Source organism: Hippocampus zosterae, chromosome 16 (assembly GCF_025434085.1).
Source record: "Hippocampus zosterae strain Florida chromosome 16, ASM2543408v3, whole genome shotgun sequence".
Lineage (NCBI taxonomy): Eukaryota > Metazoa > Chordata > Actinopteri > Syngnathiformes > Syngnathidae > Hippocampus > Hippocampus zosterae.
Window position 1 is genome coordinate 3518730 of NC_067466.1, and position 27943 is coordinate 3546672.

Below are 27943 nucleotides of genomic sequence, written 5' to 3' on the forward strand. Positions count from 1 at the left end.
TGTATGAGAGACATAACAGAGGTGGAATACCACCATAATATGCAACCACAGTTTGACATTTTGCACCCGAGGCTTATACCTACGCCCCTTTGTGTTAAAAGCAAATGCTGCGTCGACAAAGCAAGTGTAGTCATTTTAATGGGGCAGTGGCTGTCCAACTGAGCGCTTCAGACACAGCAAGGTCCATTTTCGTGAATTCTGTCTGAAGGGGGCAAACAAAATAATCATGACTCTTATGCTTGTGATGCAGCTTTTACAAGGATTACTGTTGAAAATCGTCTGCTTCAAGTTTACTTCAATCTCTCATTTCAGAGGCCAGAGAGGCATGGCTGAGAGTTTGAAGAGAGAACTCGCCCAGACTCCTGTCCTCATCTCTTGTGCTGATCAGTGAAAGTTTGCTGATATATATTTTTTTTATGGCAAGTATGGCAAGCCCTCTATAAAGGGGGAAAACCCCTGACCTTTCCTTGCTCATCACTCACTATTTTTGTGGCTGAAAGCCTTCCTTTTAGATGCGTAAAATGCCTTTTTTTAAAATTCTCTTAACCCTTTACATACTCCTCAGTATGTTGCTCACATTAAAAGTGGCTCACATTGGCCATTATCAGGGTCATAAACTAAACTTGCAATTTAAACCAAAACACAACTAGCGGATAATCAAACAAAACAACAAAAGGATATAAATGAAGTTACTTTTTTAAGTCACCACCACACTCATAAGACCTTCTCCTCTGATAAAAAGGGGACCACCATCACTTTTAGTAGCTTTAACCTCTAATGTTGTTAACCAGGGTAAATGGTCACGTAAGATATTCAGTATGTTCCATAGCTTTGGCCTATAATACATACCGGTATATTATGTCTTTTAAACATGAAGAAACCACGGTTGAGTATTTGAAATTGTACATTGTATATATGTCCTATGGTATTTTTACAAACTATACTACACAGACAAAGGTGGTATGTTGATGCTAGAAAAACAGAAGATTGAATCTTTGAAAGTTTAAACCTTCACTTACCCTTGTTTTTGTATTAGAGTTAACCATAGTTGAAGGTGTTCCCCCCACCCCCTCCCTTAATCCGTGGCTCATTGTCCCTGTCATTGAGACAAGCAGGTTATCAAAATGAATTTATTGTGAAAGCGATAATAACTCATGCAGTTTATACCCGAAATCTCACTGCAAAGTCATTCACCAGTTGCTTGCTCCGTGTGTTGCAGTCTTTTATTTAGTGTTTGAATTTTTGAATGGGGGAAAAGAAAAAGATAATATATAACATTACAGTTTTTATTACCACTTGATGAGCCACATGTAAAATTGGAATGAGCATCATTGTTTACTTGGTTATGATATCAGTCCCCATTTTATTGTCATTAATCTTGAAAGAGTATCCGTCTTCTGTCTCTTCTGTATCTTCAGTGTCTTCAAAACACAAACACCAACAGACAAGACCTTGAACTAAAGTTGATTCTTGTTTCAGCAATATTCTAATAGTTGCAGGAAAATTCAAAGACCCAACTTCATCAGACATTCCAATCAGAGCATATATTAATATGCAAACTCTCATTAATGAAAAATGTTTCATATGATGCTGATATTTGTTCCTGGCTCGTCTTTTTTTGTCTGTTACATAAGTCTTGTTTTCTGTCCCTTCCATGAGTTGTTTCTTGTAACAACTTCTTCTGTAAATGAGACAAGTACTGCAACTCAAATTTGTTGAATTATTAACTTGCAGAGACTTATTGCAAGCTCAAAGATTTCACTCGTTTATAGATTTCCTCACTTGCCGACAAGATTTTTTGTTCCTGTGTTGAATGACATTTTTAAAAGTTCAGGCACATGGACACATTTAACATTTATTTTTAAAATGTATTTGCAATTAGAACAACTAACTACTACATTGTAGTTATTTATTAGGAACTTGATTATTTGTCCCAATGTCAACTATACTTAAGGTCAAACTCAATGATGATAAATGTGTCCTTGCTAGCTAAGCTCTCACCTAGCTAAGCTGTCAGGGACAGAAGCTAGCGCAGCTCTAGAAAATGAGATTGTCTCTTTTCTTCTGAAAGTCTTTGAGTCTTGAGTATTTCAACTAATTTTGTAAACGGTGTCCTGATGAGTTCCACGATCAACTGAAGCTATTCGATTTTACTCAGACTTTTTGAAAATAGGGATGTTACATTTGTGATGCATTTGAGCGGTAAACACATTTTTCATCAATGAAGTCTTTCACATAAACAAACAAAATATCTTCAGCAAAAATACACAATACTGATGCATAGTGAGACAAATTGCCAAAGAAAAGGGTTGAAAATGTTGATTTTTTTTTAAACAAGGCTAGCACAGTTGCACTGCTTTTTTTCTCAAAACCTGTCAGCACAAGTGTCCAATTTAAATAGGATTTTATTTTTAAAGGGACGGCAGGGGGGGGGGGGGGGGCATGCTCCTTCTAATGTAATATTTGCACAATAATGACTCAAACCAAAATGAATAATTGTCTTTGAAGAAGGTATATACTTTTTACCTCCCCTGGAGCAAAAATGCATCCTTGAAAAAGATAAGTTGACTTCCAGGAAATAGCCATAAACTCACCTAAACTACTTAACAAGGTTCTCTCAAATTCCTATTTTAAGGACACGAATTATTAGATCCCCTTTTGTGCTAATACGGTCGTGTTGAATGTAAATGATTTTATACCTATATTTTTCTAATTTCAGTATTGATTGTACTGTCAACTATGAAGGTCTACAATTTGGTGGGGCATAGTTTGACGAGAGATCTTACGGTGAGAAAGCTGCAGAGCGAGGCAAAGATGTAAGAAGTTAAAAGTCCACCAAATTCATTGAATCGTATGTAGATTTATTAGCGCTTTCCCCCATTTTGATGTTTTCCTTACAGTACAAATTAAGTTGCTTCATGTTGGTTCATATGACAGTGATATGGCTGTAATTAGAGTAAGTATATCTTGGAGTTTAAAATGTATTTATTGTTGTTTTTGTAAGGATTAGTCGAATAAAATACATTTGATCTGTGGCAGAATATGCATTAGTAATAGAGTGTACGGTCATTTTTTACTCGATAAACCCTTAAATGGAATGTAGATCGTTTTTTCCCCCATGAATAGGTTATTCCAGATCTTCATGTGTTTACCTTTAAAACGTCTTGTTTCATTGACTTTCTTGGTTCTTTTCACAACTGAAATATTTGTTAAGATCTGTTGATAAATGTAGCCTTGCCTACCCTGCTTGGTAATGATTCTCCCAGCCCATCTTCTCTTAGTATGCCATCTTACAACTTGCATCATAACACTGCTGATGTAATTCATAGTCTTTTTACATTTTCTGCTGGAAAAAAAACTATTTGCTTGTGAACACTTAATAAAATGGCATATATCACACCTATACAAAGAGTGTCTTGTTTTTGTCAATATGACTACACTAGCTGGTTCGCCGCCCTTCGGGCGGCTCATCAGCTAGTTCCTGCGGAAGGCTGGTAAGGTGGTGGTTCGCCGCCCTCCGGGCGGCTCGTCAGCTAGATCCTGCGGAAGGCAGGTAAGGTGGGCCTTCGGCCCACAAAAGTGTTGTTGCTTGTTTCAACTTTTTGTTCATCTTCATTGCTTATCGCGAAAATAAAGAGATGTTTAGCTCTACTAAATAACAATTTCATTGCAATGCTTGTGGGTAGACAACATTTTTTCGCTAAGGTGCCCGCGCGATCGTAGTGAGCCACTGCCTGAGCGGCGCAGTGGCGGCGCGGTGAAGTAGGTACGTTTTGAAAAGGGACAGACGGAAGGACAGACTGCGTGCGGGACGACGCGCAATATATATATAGATAACGTTTTAAAAAATACACAAGCTTGGGGAGTAATGGCATACAGTACATGTACCCACATTATTTACTCAGGATACCAAAAATAAATCAAATTAACTGATCTGTTACTCTCATAGGAGAAAATAAATCAAGATTACATTTTGGATGGATGGGGAAAAAAATGCTTGTGCATACGATTGCAGTCACATCAAACTCAGATGGTTTAAAACCTGTAGAACAGGGGTTTCAGACTCGCATGCCAAATGCAGGACGCTTGTTCTAAAATAATTTATTGGCTGTCAGGCAACAATGAGTTCACCCATGGTGAATTAAAACTGTCAGAATAGCGCCAAGAAGCATTCTAAAGTTGAGATTGAAAATAAAGTTAATCGTAACTCTATATCAATGATTATATTTCACCTGATATTTTAGAAAATGAATCTTAGTTATCCCACAACCACACCAGGTTTTCGACACGCGAGGGCACCCCTGGTATCCAACCACAATCCTGGCATTCAGATCTGATTTTCCATTTCAAAATATGACATTTTGACCTTTTCACCTGATTTAAAAAATAATTTAAAAATGAATTTTAGTTATCCCTCAACCAGAACAGGCCTAGGGTACACTAGGGCACACACACTTGTATATTCGTAATATATTTCAAATATGTTATCCCAGAAAAAAATATTTAAATACTGTACATCAATGCATAGCATATTTCTGACTTTATTGGCAGAGCATCAACATTTTTTAAATGCCATACTCTGATTGAGCATCCACAGTACAAAATGTTGCTTAAGCCGAGGGAAGGTGATCATACTTTTAGCTTACAATGTGAACCTGGAAAAGTACATCCTGTAATTTTATTGAAAATGTCCACTCAGAGAGTTGTGCTGAACAGAGGTTCTTCGCTAGTCGCTCAGGAACAGTGCAGGCCAGTAGTGATGTCTCGTTCGCGATCGAACCGGCTCGCAGAGCCGGCTCTTTGAAGTGAACGACGGGAGCCGGCTCCTAATAGGGAGCTGCTCCGAATAGGACCCGACTTTTTTTCTCCCCCCCCCCCACCCTTGCCCTCCCACCCCCTTTCGGTTAAAGCCGCACGTGATTGGTCAAGATCCATGGTAGAAGAGGGAGGGGAGGGTGTCACATGCTGCTGTGAAGAGAAGGGGGAGGCGTGAGAGACACACAGCAGCACACTGTGAACAGCACGCGAACAGGTCGTGCTACAGAGAAAAAGACAACAAGGTGGAAAGGTGAGAAAATGGATAGGAAACGCAGTGAAATTTGGACTGACTTCAACTTAATTGATAGTTCAAAGGCAGTGTGTAGACTGCAAGGTTAAAATATCCAATATCAAATTTACATTTATAAATTGTATTGTGGTAATCAAATCTTACTTATGTTGTTTTACTGTAAATAGTTAAAAGCGTATAAATATACACAATCAGAGATTGGAACTTTTTGTTGACCTGGTTTTGACATGGGTCTTTGTTTTTGTACTTTGTAATTAATTTTTTGTAGCACTCCATGTTGTACTCCATGTTGAGATGTTCAGAAGAATGTAAATAAAGCCATAGAAATAAATATTTGATATACTGTATATTTTTACATTAGTAATTCATTTTACACAGATTTTACATGATTTTTGGTAGTAAATTAATTTAAGCAACAAAAAAAAACAGAGGAGCCATTTGGGAGCCGAAAGAGCCGGCTCTTTCTGGTGAGCCGAGCCAAAAGAACCGTCTCTCTAAAAAGAGCCGGAATTCCCATCACTGCAGGCCAGAATAACAGTAAGAAAACACGTTCTCTTCACATGCAATATGTCGGTTGCCTAGGTAACCCGACAGCAACGCTTTACGGCATGTCGAACTGCTGTCGTAAAGTTCAATGCACATAGTTCTTATGACAGAACCGACTTAAAAAATGAATTGGCTTTAAATTTGCTAATGTTTTGAATAGATGAATACGATGTTGGTCATTTCAAAAGAATGTAATTTAAGAGAGCTTAAAAAAGGGGGGAAAAAAGAAAAAAATACGTATTTCTATTTCCCATTTTCCTCGAATGCAGCATTACTCACGTGAACGCACTGTCACATGATGTACTGTTCTTGTTTAGCGTTAGCGGGACGCCCAAAACACGATGGCAGCATTCTTACAGTGGAGAAAGTTTGTATTTTTTGACAAAGATACAGTTCAATACCCTTTGGATAATGGCAAAAGCTTCATTCTTCCAAATGGAATATCGGCCTGCGACTCTGGACGTGGTCACATTGTTCTTGGAGATATCCTTTAAGTAGTTAGCCCGCAGCTGTTGTATGCTAGGCTATAGGCTTTATTTAAATTGCGCTTATCCTCGAAGCACAGCTGAATCGTAAAGTGGCAGGCAAAACGAAAAGCGTTCTCTTGCATGTTCCACGGTGCCTACGATTATCGATGATCAAAGCAAGCCCTACGTCATATATCGTGTCAAGTAGCTCATCATTTCTATCCGAAGACAAACTGACGAAGTGCATGATGTTTTTGAGCTTTCCATTTCTACACAAAAATGTACTGGAGCTTAAACCCCAACCTAAATTTACCCTAGCTGCTTGCTATTTTTGTCTACACAAGATGCACATTTACAGTTGTTGAACATTCAAAATGCATGCTCATTGAATGTTATGAGCCATCACTATGATTTTTTTAAAATCACTATCAGTATATTTTGGAATAATGTAGTTGTTTAGCCTCTACTGTGGCATAGTTTCACACGCACAATAAATGGTAAGTCAAATCCGTAATAAAGCACCAAACAGTAAAACCAAGAACAAATCTAAGTCATGCTGAGCCAAAGAATACAAGTGAGTTTTGAGGAGGGTTTTGAAGATGGGCAGCGAGGAGGCTTGCCCAATGTTCAGTGGGAGGTCATTCCAGAGAGAGGGTTAAGATGAGTGATATATATATATATATATATATATATATATATATATATATATTCCTTCATCTTCCGAGCCGCTTGATCCTCACTAGGGTCGCGGGGGGTGCTGGACCCTATCCCAGCTGTCTTCGGGCAGTAGGCGGGGGACACCCTGAATCGGTTGCCAGCCAATCGCAGGGCACACAGAAACACACAACCATTCACACTCACGCCTAGGGACAATTTAGAGTGTTCAATCTGCCTGCCACGCATGTTTTTGGAATGTGGGAGGAAACCGGAGCACCCGGAGAAAACCCACGCAAGCCCAGGGAGAACATGCAAAGTCCACACAGGGAGGCCGGAGCTGGAATCGAACCCGGTACCTCTGCACTGTTAAACCGACGTGCTAACCACTGGACTACCGGGCCGCCTATACATATATATCAGTCAAGATGGCGCCCGAGTAGGCAGCCGTCAGCAAGTGCTCTCATGAGCCTTGCTTTTTTTTGTTGTTCTTGTGTTTCTTTTGTCACTTTGTGTTTGTTGTTACGTCGTGTGGACTTGATGTGGACCTTTTTCAGCATTTTTTGGCCACGACATTCATCAAGGAGGAGACTCTGTGCTTGGTGGTTGCGCCTTCTCGGCAGCATGGGTATACCAGCACTGTTTTTGACTGGAGGAATGTCAGCGCCATTTGACTGTCGTTGCTGGACAGTCCCGGGGCGCTTGTGTCTTGCGCCTGTAATGGGCAGCATTTTTCACAGCCCCGCTTTGTTCAGCAGAGAGATCGGTGCTGTTGAACGGTCTGCGGCTGGATGGATGGAGGTCTTGAGGAGCCGACGATGAGAAGAAAGGAGCGTTGACGCGGAGTGCCGATGCGGATTTGGAGCTGGGAGTCGCGGCTTGGAGTTTGAAGCGGATTATGTGGGACAGGAGAAGTGAACTAATCTCTTTTCGTCAATGGACGCTACAGTTTCGTGTTTACTTTCAAAACTTTGCTTGTAGCAGACGTGTGCACATTTTTCAGCATGATGTCTCTGATCCACTGGTGAAAGGACACTTTGATCCTCTCCTCTTTCATCTATAACTGCTTCAGACAACAAAGTGTATGCAGAAAAGTGGTGAAGATTGCACGACTGTCTCTGTCCTATGTGTTGTCTTGTGTTATTTTTTGTTATTTTGACTTCAAAATGGCGCCGCGAGAGTGGCTGCCTTTCCAGCAGCTCCTATTTTTTTGTTGTTCTACTTCTTCCTTTCATAACTTTGCTGCTGTGAATCTGGAATTTCTCCATTGCGAGACTAATAAAGGTTTTCTTAATCTTTAGATATATATATATATAAAATTTTTTCAGATTCAAAAAACTTTATCCTGGCTGCTCAGGAGCAAGCCCTGAGCACCAGAGCCATTGAGGCCCAGATATACCACACCAGACAAGACCCAAGATGTAGGTTGTGCAAAGAGGCACCTGAGACGATCCAACACATAACTGCAGGGTGTAAGATGCTGACAGGGAAAGCCGACATGGAACGTCATACCTAGGTGGCTGGCATAGTCTACCGAAACATCTGTGTGGAGTATGTACTGGAAACCCCAAGGTCAAAATGGGAAACACCTCCGAAGGTGGTGGAGAATGACAGAGCGAAGTTCCTGTGGGACTTCCAGATCCAGACTGACAAGATGGTAATGGCGAACCAACCCAGATATCGTGATCATAGATAAAGGGTAAAGAAAGGAAAGCCGTTGTCGTGGATGTAGCGGTCCCAAGTGATGGAAACATCAGAAAGAAGGAACATGAAAAACACGAGAAATACCAAGGGCTCAGAGAGGAGCTGGAGAGAGCCTGGAAGGTAAAGGTGACAGTCGTGCCTGTGGTGGTCGGAGGACTTGGGGCAGTGACCCCCAAACTAGATGAGTGGTTGCAACAGATCCCGAGAACAACATCGGACATCTCAGTCCAGAAATGTGCAGTGCTGGGAACAGCAAGGATACTGCGCAGAACCCTCAAGCTTCCTGGCCTCTGGTAGAGGACCCGAGCTGAATGAGGGACGGACACCACCCGAGGGGTGATATGAAGATCTTTTTTTTATGGATATATGTCGGTGGTTCTTAACCTTGTTAGATGTACCGAACCCAATCAGTTCATATGCACATTCATCAAACCCTTCAAAACTAAAAATTTGATTTTTTTTTCTTACAAATTCAAGACAAAAAATGCATTCAGAAAAAACTGAAAAAGTAAATACAATTTCAAGACATACGTTTTTTGAACTGTGCACAAAATGAATCTCCATGTCGTTTCATGAAGTGTTCCTTTAGTTTTGCTGGTGCGAGACTAGAGTTGCTCAACTTGGCATGACAAATCATGCAGACAGGACGTTGAGTCCTATCACAGTCTGTGATGCATGTGAATCAATGTTGTACATATTCGTCCGACCACTTTCTTTTTTTGCTCAACATATAGCATGTATTCAAATATTTTTTTAAACATACGACAAACTAATACCACAATCACACGTTGACTGAGTGAACTAAATTTCCCGCTGCACCGATTGTACAAGCAATGCAATGTGATCATCTGGAGCCAGTGATGCCCATGCGGGTGGGTGTGTCTTCATCTCCATGCCAGAGGCTCCGTCAAACCCCTGAGACCGATTCACCGAACCCCAGGGTTCAATCGAACCCAGGTTAAGAACCACTGATATATGTGTGTGTGTGTGTATGTATATATATATATATATATATATATATATATATATATATAATGTGTGTGTCTGTATAGATATATGGCTTTCTCTGTCTGGCAAGACATCCCCATCTCTTCATCATCTGGTGCTCTATAAATACAGTTGATTTGATAGGTGGGTTTACTGGGCAATGTTTGGTAACACTGATAGTTGATTCTGAGCCAGGACAAATTGTGCACTGAGGTTCAGAACTGCAAGCAAATTTTATCAACAGACAGCTCTGTCGGTGGGCATGCCATTGACAAGCTAACTAGGCATTGACTGCATTTGTATAGTTTTTTTCCTTAGCACTAATACATATGGATGGCAACATCTGGCTTTTGATGCGGCTCTTGCAGCTGACGAATTTTCAAGCGTATAAATTACGCGTAACACATCTCTACCAACTGAAACAACACAGTATTCTTGTGACCGTGGGACAGGATGAACATGGAATAAACCCTCTCGTAAGTCCTGTACTGTAGTCAAATGAGGCATTTTACTCTGAATGTTTGAGGCAGTGATAGACACCTACTAACCTGTAATTGTTTCTCAGGTAAAGGTCTGGAACTTAGACAAAAGAGACAGCGGAAGTCCCCTCTGCACAAGGATTTTCCCTGCAATTCCAGGCAACAAACCAACCGAGGTTTCTTGTCTCAGTGTACACGAGAACCTCAACTACATGGCCATTGGTATGAGGCTAAGAAATGTTTTCTTCTCTCTGATGTTTAATTGTATCTGACTTTGAGTTTCCTTGGCACAGGCTAAAAAGGCATGTCATGTCTCTTGACAGGTTTCACAGATGGCAGTGTGGTTCTGACCAAAGGTGACATAACTCGAGATCGTCACAGTAAAACCCTGACTCTACATGAGGGAAACATCCCAGTCACGGGCCTTGCCTTCCGTCAAGTAGCTAAAGTCACACATCTGTATGTTGTCACGCTTGAGAAAGTCCATGTAAGTCGAAGAACTGCCACTATATATGAATATGGGTCTTTGCTGTGCTATTGTTTGTCAACTTCAACCCTTTCAGGGACAGTGGTTACTACAGTGGACAGTTTATCATGTGAATCCATTCCAGGGTGCATGAATGGGTTAAAACACTGTTTATGGCAATATTAATGTGAGAGTCATTTCTTATTCAATCACCTTCTCTTGCTTCTTTTAGTGCTACACACTGACGATCAAAGAGTATCCAAAAGTAGAGCTGGATAACCATGGGTGTGCTCTTCGCTGCTCATCACTCACGGATCCATCGCAGGATTCTCAGTTTATTGTGGCTGGTGATGAATGTGTCTATCTTTACCAGCCTGATGAACGAGGTCCCTGCTTTGCCTTTGATGGAACCAAACTTTTGGCCCGCTGGCATCGTGGATATCTTTTCTTAATCATTCGGAATACAAAGTAAGAACACCAACCGTGAATACACAGTCACCCAACAAATAAGAATACAAATGGTAAAAATGAAAGGCAAATCATTAGTGAGTGGCATGTTTTAAACTGAGCTTCCTGAAAAGATTCGACTTGTCTTCACATACTCTTTAAATTCTCAGTAACCTGTATATACAAAATGCAATATCATATGATGTTATTCTCATGATCATGTTTTTTTCACAATTATTTACACTGTTTGACAATTAAAACTCATTCACTCCCAAAGACATATTTATGTCTTTTCACACTCCACACGTTCAAGCCCAAATACGTATTTTTTTTCCCCAAATTTTCCAAGACTTAGGGTTTAAAAAGGAAAAGAAAAGAAAAATGGGGTCTAGAATTGGCTGGTACTGAATGAGTTAAGTCATTTCCTGTGCGTGTGTGTGCGTGTGTGCGTGTGTGTGTGTGTGAGAGAGAGAGAGAGAGAGACACTCACAAACACACACACACACGACAACTGGCATCTGTTCAACGTTTTTCCAGGTTTATGAAATTATATATTTATACTTTCATGAAGGAAAAATCAACGTTATTATGTTGATGCCTACACAGGACAAGGTTTGGTAGCGGTCCATCAGATAAACAGCTCTTGACTGTCTATGACTTGGACAACAAGTTCATCGCCTATAGTGCCTTATTTGATGATGTCATTGATGTGGTAGCCGAGTGGGGCTCTTTCTACGTCCTCACCAGAGATGGTAAAATGCACATTCTCCAGGAGAAGGACACACAGACCAAGTTGGAAGTAAGACTAAATACCTCGGGGTACATACTGCAAAGTGTCTTCGTAGTAATTTGATTGAATGATTGTATCAACATTCTCATTTAGTATTTGCCACACTGCTAATTTTTTACTTTCTCAACATCCTTTTCTTTATTGTTGTTGTTATAGATGTTGTTTAAGAAGAATTTATTTGTGATGGCCATAAACTTGGCTAAAAGCCAGCATCTAGACAGTGACGGATTGTCAGAGATCTTCAGACAGTATGGCGACCACCTCTACCTTAAGGGAGACCATGATGGGGCCATTCAACAGTACATTCGGTAATTAGATCACACGTCACTTAGCTGGCTTGCCCAAGAAACAGGGTATTCCCATGGACATACACCAACAACAAAATCCTTTTGGTGGAAATGCCACATTTGTGTGCCCCTGTATTTTATAACAGTGGTCCCCTTTTTTGGCCCACGAACCGGTTCGATGTCAGACAGTATTTTCAGGGATCAGCCGGATAAATACAATGGCCCGACAAAAACGACAAAATAATATGATATGACCTGCATGAAAACGGTGGTATTTTCTAAACATAATATTCAACACAAATCCTGACACGAAGAACATCCGATATGTTGTCATATATTAAATATTAAATAACTGCAGCCTTATGTTCAACCCCCTATCATATTATCATATTTTGTTTTATAAAATCTTTACTTCAGGTCCCTGAGATCAATCTGCAAGAAAATTATCCTCAAATTTTGCGAATTTCCACTTCACATTCATTCATTGATGAGCAAAATGGTTAATTTTCACTGTTTCTCTGGAAATTGAGACATTAAACATGTGTTTAATATTTCCCACAGCACGATTGGAAAACTCGAGCCATCTTATGTTATCAGGAAATTTCTTGATGCGCAAAGGATACATAACCTGACGGCTTATCTACAAGCATTGCATCGGCAGTCATTGGCCAATGCAGACCACACCACACTGCTGCTCAACTGTTATACAAAGCTCAAGGACAGTTTGAAGCTGGAAGATTTTATTAAGGTGACTCGGAGATGTGAGAAATTATGAAAAAAAGTCTTAATCTGCAGTGCCATTTTTTTGTGGTTCCATTACAAAAAGTTAATAACTTGTTTTGCATGTTTATCCTCCTTGATTTCCCAGAGCAGTGAAAGCGAGGTTCACTTTGATGTTGAGATCGCCATTAAGGTTCTTCGACAGGCCGGCTACCACAGCCACGCTGTTTTCTTGGCAGAAAAGCACATGCACCATGAGTGGTATTTAAAGATTCAACTAGAAGATCTCAAGGTAAATTACAAATAAAATGGGGGGTGGGGGGGAGTAATAGCTTGCCATTGTGATGAAATGCTTTACACGTTAAGATCTGATGACATGGGATCACTGTCACGCCAGCTAACAATGCATTGCTCGCCTGCTGACAGGGACATGCAAGAATGCGCATTTCCCTCCTGTTCTTATTTCCCTGTACTGGCTGCCTGTGCATTTTGGAAATAATTGCAGTCAGCCAAGACAAAATCTTTTGTTTGAAATACATCAGGTCGATACAGAGGTTCATTGTGCCATCTGCCATTCAATGGAAAAGTATTTTACTGTTCTGCCTGTCAATATACATCCCTGGCATCGATAGAACCCTGCTAATCAATGTGAAAAGAGACCAGGCCAGCCTGCAAATAGAGAAATCCACCTCTGATTTACAACCATTAAAATGCTTTGATGGAAAAAAAATAATCTTCAAAAAAATTCAGATTAACATTCATTAAATGTTTTTGTGGCTTGCTGGAGGACATGCAAGCCACTGACATCAAGACAAGAAAGCTCGTTACAGTGCACAGAGGGTTCCACCCCAAGTTCAGCATCCTGAGACTACACAAAGCGGAGAGGCGGTGTGTGGACTAGTGAGCATCATTAGTGCAACATCTAAGAGGAAACGACAGCCCTCCAAATGGACATCAAGATGTGTGGGCATGTATGTGATGTATTTTCACAAAATCTGGCATAATGTCACGGAGATTAAAATTATAGACAAAAATAGTTTGGTCAAAAAAAAATATTTTGACATTTTTCCCCAAAATACCTTCCTTAAGGTCTTAATTTTCATTTCCAAGCAGCCCAAAGGTTTATTAAAAATAAGTGATTCGTAGACATGTATGTTTTATATTTACATATGCATATACAGTACCTGCATATATACAGAAATATAATATATGAATAAACACATACACAAATACATTGTCAACTGAGCACCAGAGGTTCTTGTTTGGTGCAATTTTTGTTCCCGATCCATCACCTCTAGATATCAATGCCTTACTAAGCTTTTGTTTTGTTTTCCCTTGGAAGGGAAGCAATCATTGTGGCGAGTGACTTGACTTTGAATTGAGGCTGGCCTGTCTTGAGCTGCACTATGCTTCTTTGCACCACTGTTTATATATATATATATATATATATATATAATTAGAGCTGTCAAACGATTAAAATATTTAATCAAAAATTCAACTGTCATAATTAACTCAAATGGACTAAAAAATTAATCGTGATTACTCACACCTTTTTATTGTTTCTGAATTTCCTTTTAATTTTTTTGTCCTATTTTTCCCCCATTTTAATGCTCTCATCATCATGGAATCATGAATCCGTTTTCTATGTGCCAAATGCAAATAATTACTGTAATAACAATTTCGATTTTCAATTTTACATGAACATTTTTTTCTTGGAGCAGTTATTCACACATAATCTCACACAATATTACTGTCCATCAACAACAGTGAAAACAATATTTTGTCACACAACAGCTGCTTTAACAGCTTTTTTATAAAAATCAAAACAGAGCAATATAACACAAAAAAGTGAACAGTAAAGTGCACATCTAAGGTAAACTAGTACTCAGCCTATAGTATATTTAAACCATGGTTTCATACTTCGTTTTTCTCAAGTTTACTTTGAACACAGCAGTCTGTTTCTGTATGTTTGTTGTAGAATAACGAGACACCAGACACCAGTGTTCATTATGTGCCGCTGTATTCAAAACTGCCCGCAGTACAAAAAAGTGCACACACTTCCCCCGTGCTGCTGGGGCAAACCATTCTGAAAGGGGCGGGGGGGTCACTCCCCCTAACACATTCAGGCTATGTTGATTGTGTTGGTCCTTCTTGTGCGGAAGTCTCGCTACAGTTTTTGTGTAGACCTCATTTCGAATGACTACACTTGGTTCGATGACAACACTGGAGACGTTTTATTTTCGCTAGGCCGCTACCACTGTCAGACAAACAGAGACGCTCCACCCGCTCTATTTATATGGACGCAGAACACTGTAACCTTCCACACAAAATAGTTCCAAACAAGTAACACTCGTGTCAGTGGCATACATCGTATACCTGTATGATACAGAGAGAGACAGAAGAACAGATAACGTTGGTCTTGTCAGTGGAGCAATCGGGCAACTTTTTAAAAGGAAACTTTCCATTCATAAATCATATCCGTTTTCGGTGTCGGTGCTGCCGTGGCTGGCAAAACAGACATGGGCGTGGACTTCTGCAGCGCGCTTGTTGTTTTTTTCTGGTGTATTTATTGAGCAACGTAACATCCGCTTGTGACGTGTGCCGCGTTAATCTCGCGAGAAAAAAATTAATCCCATTAAAATTCATTTAAATTAATGCCAATAAAAACGCGCTAAACTGAAAGCTCTAATATATATATACTAGCTGGTTCGCCGCCCTCCGGGCGGCTCATCAGCTAGTTCCTACGGAAGGCTGGTAAGGTGGGCCTTCGGCCCACAAAAGTGTTGTTGCTTGGTTCAACTTTTTGTTCATCTTCATTGCTTATCGCGGAAATAAAGAGATGTTTAGCTCGACTAAATAACTAACAATTTTATTGCAATGCTTGTGGGTAGACATTTTTTCGCTAAGATGCCCGCGCGATCGTAGTGAGCCACTGCCTGAGCGGCGCAGCGGCGCGGTGAAGTAGGTACATTTTGAAAAGGGACAGACGGAAGGACAGACCGCGTGCGGGACGACGCGCAATATATATATAGAATATGTGTATGTATGTATATGTGTATGTATGTATATATATAAAAAAAATCCTCATCTCACCCCTCGGGTGGTGTCCGTCGTTCATTCAGCTCGGGTCCTCTACCAGAGGCCAGGAAGCTTGAGGGTTCTGCGCAGTATCCTTGCTGTTCCCAGCACTGCACATTTCTGGACTGAGATGTCCGGTGTTGTTCCCGGGATCTGTTGCAACCACTCATCTAGTTTGGGGGTCACTGCCCCGAGTGCTCCGACCACCACAGGCACGACTGTCACCTTTACTTCCAGGCTCTCTCCAGCTCCTCTCTGAGCCCTTGGTATTTCTCGAGTTTCTCATGTTCCTTCTTCCTGATGTTTCCATCACTTGGGACCGCTACATCCACTACAACGGCTTTCCTCTACCCTTTATCTATGATCACGATATCTGGTTGGTTCGCCATTACCATCTTGTCAGTCTGGATCTGGAAGTCCCACAGGATCTTCGCTCTGTCATTCTCCACCACCTTCGGAGGTGTTTCCCATTTTGACCTTGGGGTTTCCAGTCCATACTCCGCACAGATGTTTCGGTAGACTATGCCAGCCACCTGGTTATGGCGTTCCATGTAGGCTTTCCCGGCCAGCATCTTACACCCTGCAGTTATGTGTTAGAGCGTCTCAGGTGCCTCTTTGCACAACCTACACCTTGGGTCTTGGCTGGTGTGGTATATCTGGGCTTCGATGGCTCTGGTGCTCAAGGCCTGCTCCTGAGCAGCCAGGATGAGTGCCTCTGTGCTGTCCTTCAGGCCAGCCCTCTCTAGCCATTGATAGGACTTCTTGAGATCAGCCACTTCAGTTATGGTCCGGTGGTACATCCCGTGTAGGGGCTTGTCCTCCCATGATGGTCCCTCTTCCAGCGCCTCATCTTCTGTTCCCCATTGTCTGAGACATTCTATGAGTACGTCATCCGTTGGAGCCTTCTCCTTGATGGAGCTTGGATGTTTCATCCTGAACAGTGGCTCTCACACTCACTAGTCTCCGGCCTCCTTCCTTTCGGCTTGCGTACAGTCTTAGGGTGCTGGATTTGGGATGGAACCCTCCATGTATGGTTAGGAGCTTTCGGGTCTTAACGTCCGTGGTCTGAATCTCTTCCTTTGGCCACCTTATTATTCCTGCAGGGTATCTGTTCACTGGCAGGGCATAGCTGTTTATTGCCCGGGTCTTATTCTTGCCATTGAGCTGGCTTTTTAGGACTTGCCTCACTCGCTGAAGGTATTTGGCCGTAGCCGCTTTCCTTGTTGCCAGTTCGAGGTTGCCATTGGCTTGTGGTATACCGAGGTACTTGTAGCTGTCCTCAATGTCTGCTATTGTTCCTTTAGGGAGTGAGACCCCTTCAGTGCGGACTACCTTTCCTCTCTTAGTCACCATCCGACTACATTTCTCAAGCCCGAATGACATCCCGATGTCGCTGCTGTAGATCCTGGTTGTGTGGATCAGGGAATCTATGTCCCTTTCGCTCTTAGCATACAGCTTTATGTCATCCATGTAGAGGAGGTGACTGATTGTAGCTCCATTTCTGAGGCGGTATCCATAGCCTGACTTGGTGATTACTTGGCTTAGGGGGTTCAGTCCTATGCAGAACAGCAGTGGGGAGAGTGCATCACCTTGGTATATGCCACATTTGATGGACACTTGGGTAAGTGGCTTGCCATTGGCTTCAAGTGTGGTTTTCCACATCCTCATCGAGTTCCCAATGAAGGCTCTTAGGGTCCTGTTCACCTTATACAACTCCAAGCATTCAGTGATCCATGTATGTGGCATCGAGTCATAGGCTTTCTTGTAATCAATCCAAGCTTTGCACAGGTTGGTACGTCGGGAGCTGCAGTCTTGTGCGACTGTTCTGTCAACCAGGAGCTGATATTTGGCTCCTCTGGTATCTCTACCAATGCCCTTCCGTGCTTCGTCCATGTATTGATCCATGTGTCCACTTATCTTAGCCGCAGTGATGCCTGACATGAGCTTCCATGTTGTGGAGAGACAGGTTATTGGCCGATAGTTGGATGGGGCTGCACCCTTCGAGGGATCCTTCATGATCAGGATCGTTCGCCCTTCGGTGAGCCATTGTGGGTGAGTCCCATCCCTCAGCAGCTGGTTCATTTGTACTGCTAGGCGCTCATGGAGTGCTGTGAGTTTCTTTAGCCAGTAGGTGTGGACCATGTCCGGGCATGGTGCTGTCCAGTTCTTCATATCTGAGACTCTTTCCTGTATGTCTGCCACTGTTATGGTAACTGGGTTCTGTTTAGGGAGGTTGCTGTGCTCCTCTCTCAGGGTCACCAGCCATTGTGCACTGCTGTTCTGTGCAACCTCATTCTCCCATATGCCTTTCCAGTACCTTTCAATTTCCAGTCTTGGTGGGTCAGCCCTGTTGTTAGGACCCTGCCACTGAGCGTACACTTTCGCAGGTTGTGTTGCGAACAGCCTGTTTATTCGTCTGGCCTCATTCTCTTTCGTGTACCGCTTTAGGCGACTGGACAAGGCTTGGAGCCTTTGTTTGGCAGTTTCGAGTGCTTCAGGTATGGTCATCTGGATGTACCTCTCGGGTATCGGCCTTTTCATCACACCTCTCTGGGCCTCCGTCAATTGACTCACATCTTTCCGGGCCGCCTTGATCTTGGCCTCCAACCGTCTTTTCCATGGTGGGTAACGTATCTCATGGCTTCCATGGTTGCTCTTATAGCCCCGAGTCTCCAGGATCACTGATGCTGAAGCGTATATCAGCTCATTGGTTTCTGTGATCGTTACGGTAGGGATCGCCCTCAGTGCTGCATTCACACTTTCTATGAGACTTTCAGATGGTACTTCACATAGCCGTTGTAATTGGTTTCTAGGTTGCCCAGCATTTCATTCTCGCCACGATCTTAGCTTTCAGGTCAGTTGCTGCCTCGCTCAGCATTTCTTTCATTGGGGCTGGCCACCCAATCTCATCATCTGCATTCATTGGGACTTGCCTCCCAATCTCTGGTATGACCTCCTCCTCTGATCTGGCAGCCTGGGGCCCTTCACCGTGGAACCTGCGTTGTACTTCATCAATCTCAAGTTGTGACAGCAGTTTCCGTTTGTGAATGCTGGAACACAGAGCTACTAGTTGTTTTGTGGTCAACCGTGACTGTGGGTTTCGAAGTTACCATTTAGCCCACATTCTCTGCATTTAACCCATCTGACAAGGGTTGCTTGAGTAGTAGCATTCCAACAGAGCCATGTTATCGCATCTCGCCCATCTCCGCTTTGTTCCAGTAGTCCATTTTTCATCAAGGTGCTCTGGTTCCCCAACACCTGATGCAGACCTTGTTTGGCCGGGCGACGTCTGAGCCGGCATGTCATTTGTTTTATTGTCTCTCATCATTGTATGAGGTAGGCATTAGCGTGAAGGATCTTGCCCAAGGACCCACACTAGATGGTGTTATGTGCTCATTTTTGCCCCAAGCGGGAGATTCGAACCACCGTCTCCCGTACGCCAAACCGATGCCTTGCCAACTGAGCTATCCAGCCGCTATATATATAATATATATATATATATATATATATATATACATGTATATAATCACATCTGCATTCAGATGATATAATTGGAAAATGACAGAGCGAAGATCCTGTGGGACTTCCAGATCCAGACTGACAAGATGGTAATGGCGAACTAACCAGATATCGTGATTATAGATAAAGGGCAGAGGAAAGCCGTTGTAGTGGATGTAGCGGTCCCAAGTGATGGAAACATCAGGAAGAAGGAACATGAGAAACTCGAGAAATACCAAGGGCTCAGAGAGGAGCTGGAGAGAGCCTGGAAGGTAAAGGTGACAGTCGTGCCTGTGGTGGTCGGAGCACTCGGGGCAGTGACCCCCAAACTAGATGAGTGGTTGCAACAGATCCCGGGAACAACATCCGACATCTCAGTCCAGAAATGTGCAGTGCTGGGAACAGCAAGGATACTGCGCAGAACCCTTAAGCTTCCTGCCTCTGATAGAGGACCCGAGCTGAATGAGGGACGGACACCACCCGAGTGGTGAGATGAGGATTTTTTTTATATATATATATACGTGTGCGTGCGTGCGTGCGTGCGTGCGAGAGAGAGAGAGAGAGAGAGAATTGGTTACTTACCATATTGTTTTCTTCCAAAACCCAGAACTATGAGGAAGGGTTACGCTACATTGGACGGCTACCTTTTGATCAAGCTGAAAGCAACATGAAGCGTTATGGCAAGACATTAATGCATCATATTCCTGAAGGTACAACACTGCTTTTAAAGGGCTTATGCACCAACTACCATCCAAGTGGGGACACTGCTGAAATTGACAGCCACTTGGAAAGGAACCCCTTCAACAAGGTTGGTGGGCTGTGCCCGTGTTTTTCAAATCATTGGGGAATTAAGGGCACAAAATTTCAAGTGAAGTGACATTTATTTCCACAGCCCTTCATTACAAACAGCCTCAAAGGGCTTCACATGCCCACAGTTGACACATATTAACGACATCACCGACCTTAACCCCCAGAAAGGCAAGGACAAACTCGAAAAACCCCATCTGGGGGAAAAGTGAGAAACCTTGAGAAAGGGCCGCAGATGGGAGAATCCCCTTCCAGGATGACCAGGATGCAATGGATGCCGAGTGGGCAACATTGGACACAATATTGTACTGTATTAATGTTAATTAGAATTATATAAAAAGTCTATTTAACAAGATGAAAACACTGCAGCCTTTGGAGAGGTGGGTCCCCATCTGAAACTGGCCCAGTTGGTCAATGAAGAAATCTTAATAGCAGCGCCTCCAAGTGGTCGACCAGCTTTTGTCCAGCTCAGTCCATGCCCACACCAATGTAATATGTCCTTCCTCACTTGTCGTTCGGAAAACAAAGATGGACATTTGTGTTTTTCACAGGACAGGCACATTATAATAGCTCACTTAACCTCAAAATCAATGTATGTCAAAATGCCATGACAGCTGATGCGTGCAGCCATACTTGCCTGCAAGAAGCAGAGCCGTGACGTCAAAAAGTTAAAAGCCATCTTGCCCAACGCAATATTTTCTCGGACAGATTCGAAAGAGTCTGTCAATCAGTCAATGTCCATCAAGCCATCAGTGATGATGCCTGTTTTGCTGGCTCCGTGTCAGAAAATGCCAGTGCAGCAGCACATACTAGCTAATTAGCCGCCGCATTTATGTGATGCACTTTAGTTTATATCCATTCTGTTGAAATGAATAAATAGATAGATATCCAAGTCTGGATGCCATGCACGCCACCATCTTACCAGCCGGGTGGGTCTCGGGATGTCTCGCTGTCCGACAAGGAAGCGGGTGGTGCTGATGTGGACTTTTCTTTTGCTTTAAGTTTGACTACTAATTAGGGTCACTTAGCAAGAAAAAAAATCGTAAGAAATGACAGATACACATTGATCGACAAGTAATCTGGTGTTTCATTCAATTTCAACTGGTGCGGGCAAGGGGACGAACCAGTCATCGACTTGACGTCACATTAATTTCTAACATGCCGCCCTGCATTAAAATTACAGTATTTTCCACACGAAAAGGCGCACTGGATTATGAAGCGCACCTTCAATGAATGGGCTATTTTTAAACTTTTTTCATATATTGGACGCACTGGATTAGAAAACGCAATCGACAAATGCACCCACTAGATGGAGCTACACTCCTTCCGTTCGACTCGAGAGGCGTTCATGACTGCCACCGAAAATCAAATTAATGATTACTTCAATGAAACTACGAAATTTGAAAATAATGCATCAAAACAGAAAATCAAGCAAGGAAATCACAAAATAAATTCTATAGCCCCCCCTGGCATGTCATTGAGCATAGCTCCAACAGAACGATCAGATGTCATTAAACTGTTTTGATGTATTATTTTCAATTTTCGTAGTTCCATGAAGGAATCATTAATTTACGTTTTTCTGAGGCTGTCATGAACGCCTCTCGAGCCGAACAGAAGAAGAGAAGGCACTGAGACAGACAAAGACGGGCCTATATTTGTTGAGACTGTGAAAACCATAAATAAAGTGTGCGTTTTAAATAAAACAACACAACAGCTCTCCTTTTTTCGGCACTGCAACAAAAACGTATTTAATAAAGCAGCAACACAGTTCACTGAACCAACAGCAAGTTACAACATTGTAAGCATGTTTCCAGCAAGGAGCCATTTTGGGGTCTGCATATTACCGTAATGACAATACACAAAGCGCACCGGATTTTACGGCACGCTGTGAGCTTTTAAGAAAATGGAAGACTTTTCGGTGCACCGAAAGCAATTCGAATTATTAATAGAATATATGGAACCTACAAATCCACTATTTATCAAATTAAATACGATGAAATTTTATGACCTGGTTGACTTTAAAATTGCCCAATTAATGTACAAAGCACACAATAAACTGCTCTGCCAAAACATTCAGAAGTGTTTCGAAATTCGAGAAAGCAGCTATGATTTAAGAGGTACCAACTTATTCAAAAAAATTCCTAAAACTCAAAACAAGAACAAACATCAAGCAAAGAAGTGTATCTATCAAAGGTGTTAATCTGTGGAATAATTTCGAAACAGACCTGAAAATGAGTAAATTGCTGAGTTCATAAACAAATTCAAAAAAATAGTACAAACAACCTATATCAATCAGTTAAAATGATAAATCCTAAACATTAAATATGATAAATCAGAACTAAGTTGATAAATAGAGAAAGGTATTGAAATATCCATTATGAATACAAGCGAAAATTGACACAAGAGTGCCAGGGTGTGGATGTAAATAATCCCGATACAAACCAAAAGTTGTAAAAATATCACAGTTAAGGGTGAAGTATGAGCCTTAATGGAGACTTCTTTCTTCTTACTTTTTTTTCTTTGTTGATTGATATAAAAATGATTTATTAGATATAAACACATAACGGGTTAGGACTAGTTTTTTACTTCTTCCTACTCCCTTGAACATAATAACTGTGTTGAATGAAGACTGATTTCTTTCTTTTTACTATTTTATCTACCTTATTTTCTGTCAAATTATTACTGCATATGTTTTATGTTCAATAAACCAACCAATGAACAATAATAAATTAACACCTTATAGTGCGAAAATACGGTAACCAGGGGTATCATTTTTGCCAATACAAGACTAGAAATGGGAAGATCAGATATGCATCAAACGTGACAATTTTGCTCCATTTCCCGTCAGTATCTCAAAATGGGTTGCCAGAATTACATTTTAAGAATGCAAAAACATCTCAAATAAATTCCGCTGAGATTGTTTGGGTGCAGCATGTATGTTTTGAATCTTTAGTCATTCATATGATTTACTCGACCGATGGCATGTGGGGACTGGTTAGCATGTCCGACTCATTGTGCAGAGGTCACAGATTCAAATCTAGCCATGTCGAGTTTGTATGTTCTCCCCGTGCCTGCGTGGGTATTCTCCGGGTACTGCGGTTTCCTTCCACATTTCAAAAACACATGCATGGTAGTTTAATTGGACACACTATATTGTTCCGAGGTGTGAATGTGAATGGTTGTTTTTCTATGTGTGCACTGCGATTGACTGGAAACCAGTTTTGAGTGTATGTACCCCGCATGTAGACAGTTGGGATAGGCTCCAGCACGCCCGCTACCTTGATGAGAATAAGCAGGTTAGAAAATGGATAAAGGATCTAACACACATTTTGGTGCCATGGATTTTAGTAAATTTTGATGTCGCTGAATCCGAAAATGTGATATATTTATTTTTTGGCCTCTAGTTTTTGAGATTCCATATTTTCGAACAAAAGTTTAAAAAAATGCAAAAATTTTGACATTGATATTCTCTTTCTGATACCACTTTGAGACTGTCTTTTCAAGCATTTTCATGCTGTATTCTTGATGCTATAATTTTGATCAAGGCGGCAAGCGTCCACAAAATCTTGTAAAGAGTGATTTGGGGGAGGCGTATTATAATTGGGTGCGTTATTCATGGGATGTTCAAAATTATTATTACTCTTTTTCCTTTATTATTGTGTGTATATATATATATATATATATATATATATATATATAATTTTCATACATTTTTTCCCACCAGAGGTACACCGACAATTTTACCTACTTTTGTCTATTGGTTTCAGGCCAACTCTGAAGAATTCATTCCAGTTTTTGCTAACAACCCGCGGGAGCTCAAAGCCTACCTCGAGCACATGATTGAAGTGGATCCCAATTCGTCTCAAGGTGTTTATGACACATTGCTGGAGCTCCGACTGCAAGACTGGGCACACGAAGAGGACCCTGAGGTCAGAGCAACACAACAATTTATGTTTGGTGCTTTCTACCGTCTTTATTACTGATTTGTCTTACTGTTTATTGTGCATGTTATATTAATCCATGTACAGCACTTTGTATGCAGCGATGGCTGTTTGAAAGTGCTTTATAAATACAGTTGACTTGACTTAACGTATGAATCATTTGTTTTATGTATCCTGTTGATGCAGTATGTATAGTACTCATGTACTGTATTTGGTGCAGTTTTTTTTTTTTTTTTTTTTTTGGTGGAGCGATGTGTTTTATTGATTTGAAAAATACAGATATTTTCTATTGGAATACATTTCATAATTCTTGATTTTATGTATATATAATATATATGTATATATATATATATATATATATATATTTTTTTTTTTTAATGTTAACTGTTTGCAGAGAAAAAAGATCTTGCAGGATGAAGCGTTGTCACTCCTGAGGAGTGACAATACTGTGTTTGATAAAGCCCTGGTCCTCTGTCAGATGCACAATTTTAAAGAGGGTGTTCTTTACCTGTATGAGAAGGGCAAACTGTAAGTACCCGTCTACACAATACTGTACATACATGCAAATCATGTTGCAGAACAGATTTTGTTGCCTTCACTCCAAGTTCATATCTGACACTCCTTCGAGTTTACAGTGCACCAAACTCGACAATGACACGTGCGAGTATGCAGAGCTTGGGAAACCATTTTCTTTGTGGAGAGTAAATGAGACATGACTTGCCTTTGTCTCATCATTTCATCATTTTCCACATCTCCCATGGTTCACGCGTGGCCTTAAAAAAATCTTACAAGCATTGAATTCATATATGTGGAAATTACCCCTTACTTAAATTTTGATATCTGGGTCTTAGAATTTGTGCTGAATGTAACTTGTCTGTGTCCACATTTTCTCAAAAAGTGTCCTTTATTTTAATTCAACAGCATAGCTGAAATGTGGAGTGAATCGTTGAAAACGCAAAAAACAGCCCCTGGTCGAAATCTGTGGTCAAACTGCATTGAAAGTTCACTGAAAAGCATGCGCTACAACACGACTACACATACGCCCTTTGGTGCAGATGTTTTTCACTTTGCCTGTTGTCTGCTCTGTGCTGATGTTCGAGCTGCATTCTTCCATCCTGCACATTGGAGAAATACATTAACACAAATACACAGATTTTATTTCTTTATCGCCGATATGGCTGTATAATAGGTTTAATATGTCTTTTGAAAATAATCTTAAATACTCTAGGTCTTAACTTGAAGAAACATGTAGGAACCCTGATCTCCACATTTTTACCCCACAGGTACCAACAGATCATGCACTACCACATGCAGAATGAGGTCTATAATAAAGTGGTTGAAGCTTGTAAACGTTACGGTGACCAGGAAGGTTGCCTGTGGGAACAAGCCCTGGGCTACTTTGCCAGAAAAGAAGAAGACTGCAAGGCCTACATCAGTGAGGTTTTGGGTCACATTGACCAAAATAATCTGATGCCTCCTTTACTTGGTATGTTCTACATGTCATTCTCCCCCCAGTTTAAAAATAAATAAATAGTGAGCTTGATCGCTGTGTGATTGCAGTAGTGCAAACGCTGGCACACAACTCGACAGCAACCTTGTCCGTTATCAAAGACTACCTGATCAACAAGTTGCAGAGGGAGAACCAACAGATTGAGGATGATGAATGTAAAATACGCCAATATCGGGAAGAAACTGCTCATCTACGCTCTGAGATTCAGGAGCTCAAGACAAGGTGGGTTAATAGGAGTTTGTTGTACCTTTAGTTTTTGCTGCACCGCACCATGGTAATACGAAGATGGTCCACAATCAGTCCCATGACACTGCTCGAATGTTGATTAGGTGGGTTTTCAAAACAATATTTCTTCTTAAAAATCAATGATACTGGTGTCTCATTTACATTATTTTTAACTCATTGAATACCACCCCTTTTTCACTGCAGCAACCCCCTCAATCCCTCACATTTTACTGAATTTAGACTGATTTGCAAAGCCCACAGAATTTATGTTCTATGGCTATATATACATACAACCTGTCAAAAGAAAGGCGAGACTCTCTTCTTTCAGCAGAACAAAAAGTTTGTTTCTATCTTTCTCCGTTCATTGGCAATCAGCATTAGAAAACTGCTAGGTTTTATGGAAAAGGCAGATTTTCTGCAGAAATCCAGGGAAAATGATCTTTTTGTAAAAGCATGCATTTCAAGCATCATTTCAAGTTTTACACTATTTTTTGCTGTTGTGACAGCTCAAATACCTCAATAATGTGTTCCTCCTACAAAAGAACTTTACAAATAATGTTTTTTGTAGCAAAATAATTTATTTATACACAACAAAACTATTGAACTATGAACAAAAGTGCAGCTGTGGAGAAGATGGTTTTTGGCTTCCATCCAGTTTGTCACCACATCGATTCATCCCACCACTTCCAGATGCACGACCTATAAATTATAGAAACATAAAAAGTTGCAAATATACAGTATCTTGCTGCAGAGTGAGGTACAATAATTTTATTTACCTTTCTCTCCACCACCAAAGCGAGGAGTCATCTTTTGGCTTCTGGTTGGACAATCTGTAATTTCTAGAAGTATGTACAATTACCACACTTTTATTTTTCTATTTTTTTATTGTTGCTTTCCACTTACATTTCAACATCTCTCACACACACACACAGACATACATGCTCGCACACTGCTATTTACACCATTCATTGCTCAGCATCCAATTTGACATGAAATGGAATATGAATTTAACACTAGTGGTTTGAGCAGAGCTGAGCGGACCAAATGTGTCCTGTTTTATTTATTTATTTATTTTTGCGGCCTATGGCGACATGCCAGTCAGCACATTTACGGCGCATATTTTCATCCATCCTCTCCGTGAGCCGTCACCTTACCGTGGTGGAGGGGTTTGTGTGTCCCGATGATCCTAGGAGCTAAGTTGTCTGGGGCTTTATGCCCCTGGCAGGGTCACCCATGGCAAACAGGTCCTAGGTGAGGGACCAGACAAAGCACGGCTCACAAAGCCCCTTAATGACAAATAAAATCGATGGTATCCAGTTTCCCTTGCCCGGACGCGGGTCACCGGGGCCCCCCTCTGGAGCCAGGCCTGGAGGTGGGGCTCGTTGGCGAGCGCCTGGTGGCCGGGCCTACACCCATGGGGCCCGGCCGGGCTCAGCCCGAAGAGGCAACGTGGGTCCCCCTTCTCATGGTCTCACCACCCGTGGGAGGGGTCAAAGGGGTCGGGTGCAATGCGAGCTGGGCGGCAGCCAAAGGCGGGGACCCTGGCGGTCCGATCCTCGGCTGCAGAAGCTAGCTCTTGGGACATGGAATGTCACCTCTCTGGCAGGGAAGGAGCCCGAACTGGTGTGTGAGGCAGAGAAGTTCCGACTGGATATAGTCGGACTTGCCTCCACACACAGCCTAGGTTCTGGTACCAGTCCTCTCGAGAGGGGTTGGACTCTCTTTCACTCTGGAGTTGCTCACGGTGAGAGGCGCAGAGCAGGTGTGGGCATACTTATTGCCCCCCGGCTCAGTGCCTGTACATTGGGGTTCACACCGGTGGACGAGAGGGTTGCATCCCTCCGCCTGCGGGTGGGGGGACGGGTCCTGACTGTTGTTTGTGCATATGCACCAAACAGCAGCTCAGCATACCCACCCTTTTTGGAGTCCTTGGAGGGTGTGCTGGAGAGTACTCCTGCTGGGGACTCCCTTGTTCTACTGGGGGACTTCAATGCTCACGTGGGCAATGACAGTGAGACCTGGAGGGGCGTGAATGGGAGGAACGGCCCCCCCGATCAGAACTCGAGTGGTGTTTTGTTATTGGACTTCTGTGCTCGTCACGGACTGTCCATAACGAACACCTTGTTCAAACATAAGGGTGTCCACATGTGCACTTGGCACCAGGACACCCTAGGCCGTAGTTCGATGATCGACCTTGTGCTCGTGTCATCGGATTTGCGGCCGCATGTTCTGGACACTCGGGTGAAGAGAGGGGCGGAGCTGTCAACTG

At 41.9% G+C, this 27943-nt stretch overlaps 2 protein-coding genes across 5 annotated transcripts in view; both read left to right on the forward strand.

Annotated features, from left to right (window-relative positions):
* LOC127587785 (HMG box transcription factor BBX) overlaps nucleotides 1-3409 on the forward strand; it is a 64726-nt gene extending 61317 nt beyond the window's left edge. For both annotated transcript variants that reach the window (XM_052046243.1, XM_052046244.1), the window contains one exon: nucleotides 313-3409. In XM_052046243.1, the coding sequence (XP_051902203.1) occupies nucleotides 313-391 (79 nt within the window). In that variant the 3' untranslated portion in view covers nucleotides 392-3409. The remainder of the gene's footprint in view (nucleotides 1-312) is intronic.
* Nucleotides 3410-5884: 2475 nt separating this feature from the next.
* Nucleotides 5885-27943, forward strand: part of vps11 (VPS11 core subunit of CORVET and HOPS complexes) — a 31161-nt gene continuing 9102 nt past the window's right edge. Inside the window, exons 1-14 of one of the 3 annotated variants that reach the window (XM_052046238.1) lie at nucleotides 5885-6097; nucleotides 9754-9902; nucleotides 9992-10127; nucleotides 10229-10392; nucleotides 10604-10839; nucleotides 11425-11617; nucleotides 11765-11916; nucleotides 12457-12643; nucleotides 12764-12907; nucleotides 19799-19999; nucleotides 23766-23927; nucleotides 24334-24467; nucleotides 25223-25425; nucleotides 25503-25671. In XM_052046238.1, coding sequence (XP_051902198.1) covers nucleotides 5956-6097; nucleotides 9754-9902; nucleotides 9992-10127; nucleotides 10229-10392; nucleotides 10604-10839; nucleotides 11425-11617; nucleotides 11765-11916; nucleotides 12457-12643; nucleotides 12764-12907; nucleotides 19799-19999; nucleotides 23766-23927; nucleotides 24334-24467; nucleotides 25223-25425; nucleotides 25503-25671 — 2372 coding nt within the window. In that variant the 5' untranslated portion in view covers nucleotides 5885-5955. Of the gene's footprint in view, nucleotides 6098-9753; nucleotides 9903-9991; nucleotides 10128-10228; nucleotides 10393-10603; nucleotides 10840-11424; nucleotides 11618-11764; nucleotides 11917-12456; nucleotides 12644-12763; nucleotides 12908-19798; nucleotides 20000-23765; nucleotides 23928-24333; nucleotides 24468-25222; nucleotides 25426-25499; nucleotides 25672-27943 lie in introns of all 3 variants that reach the window. The other 2 variants (XM_052046237.1, XM_052046239.1) reach the window with 2 other exon arrangements.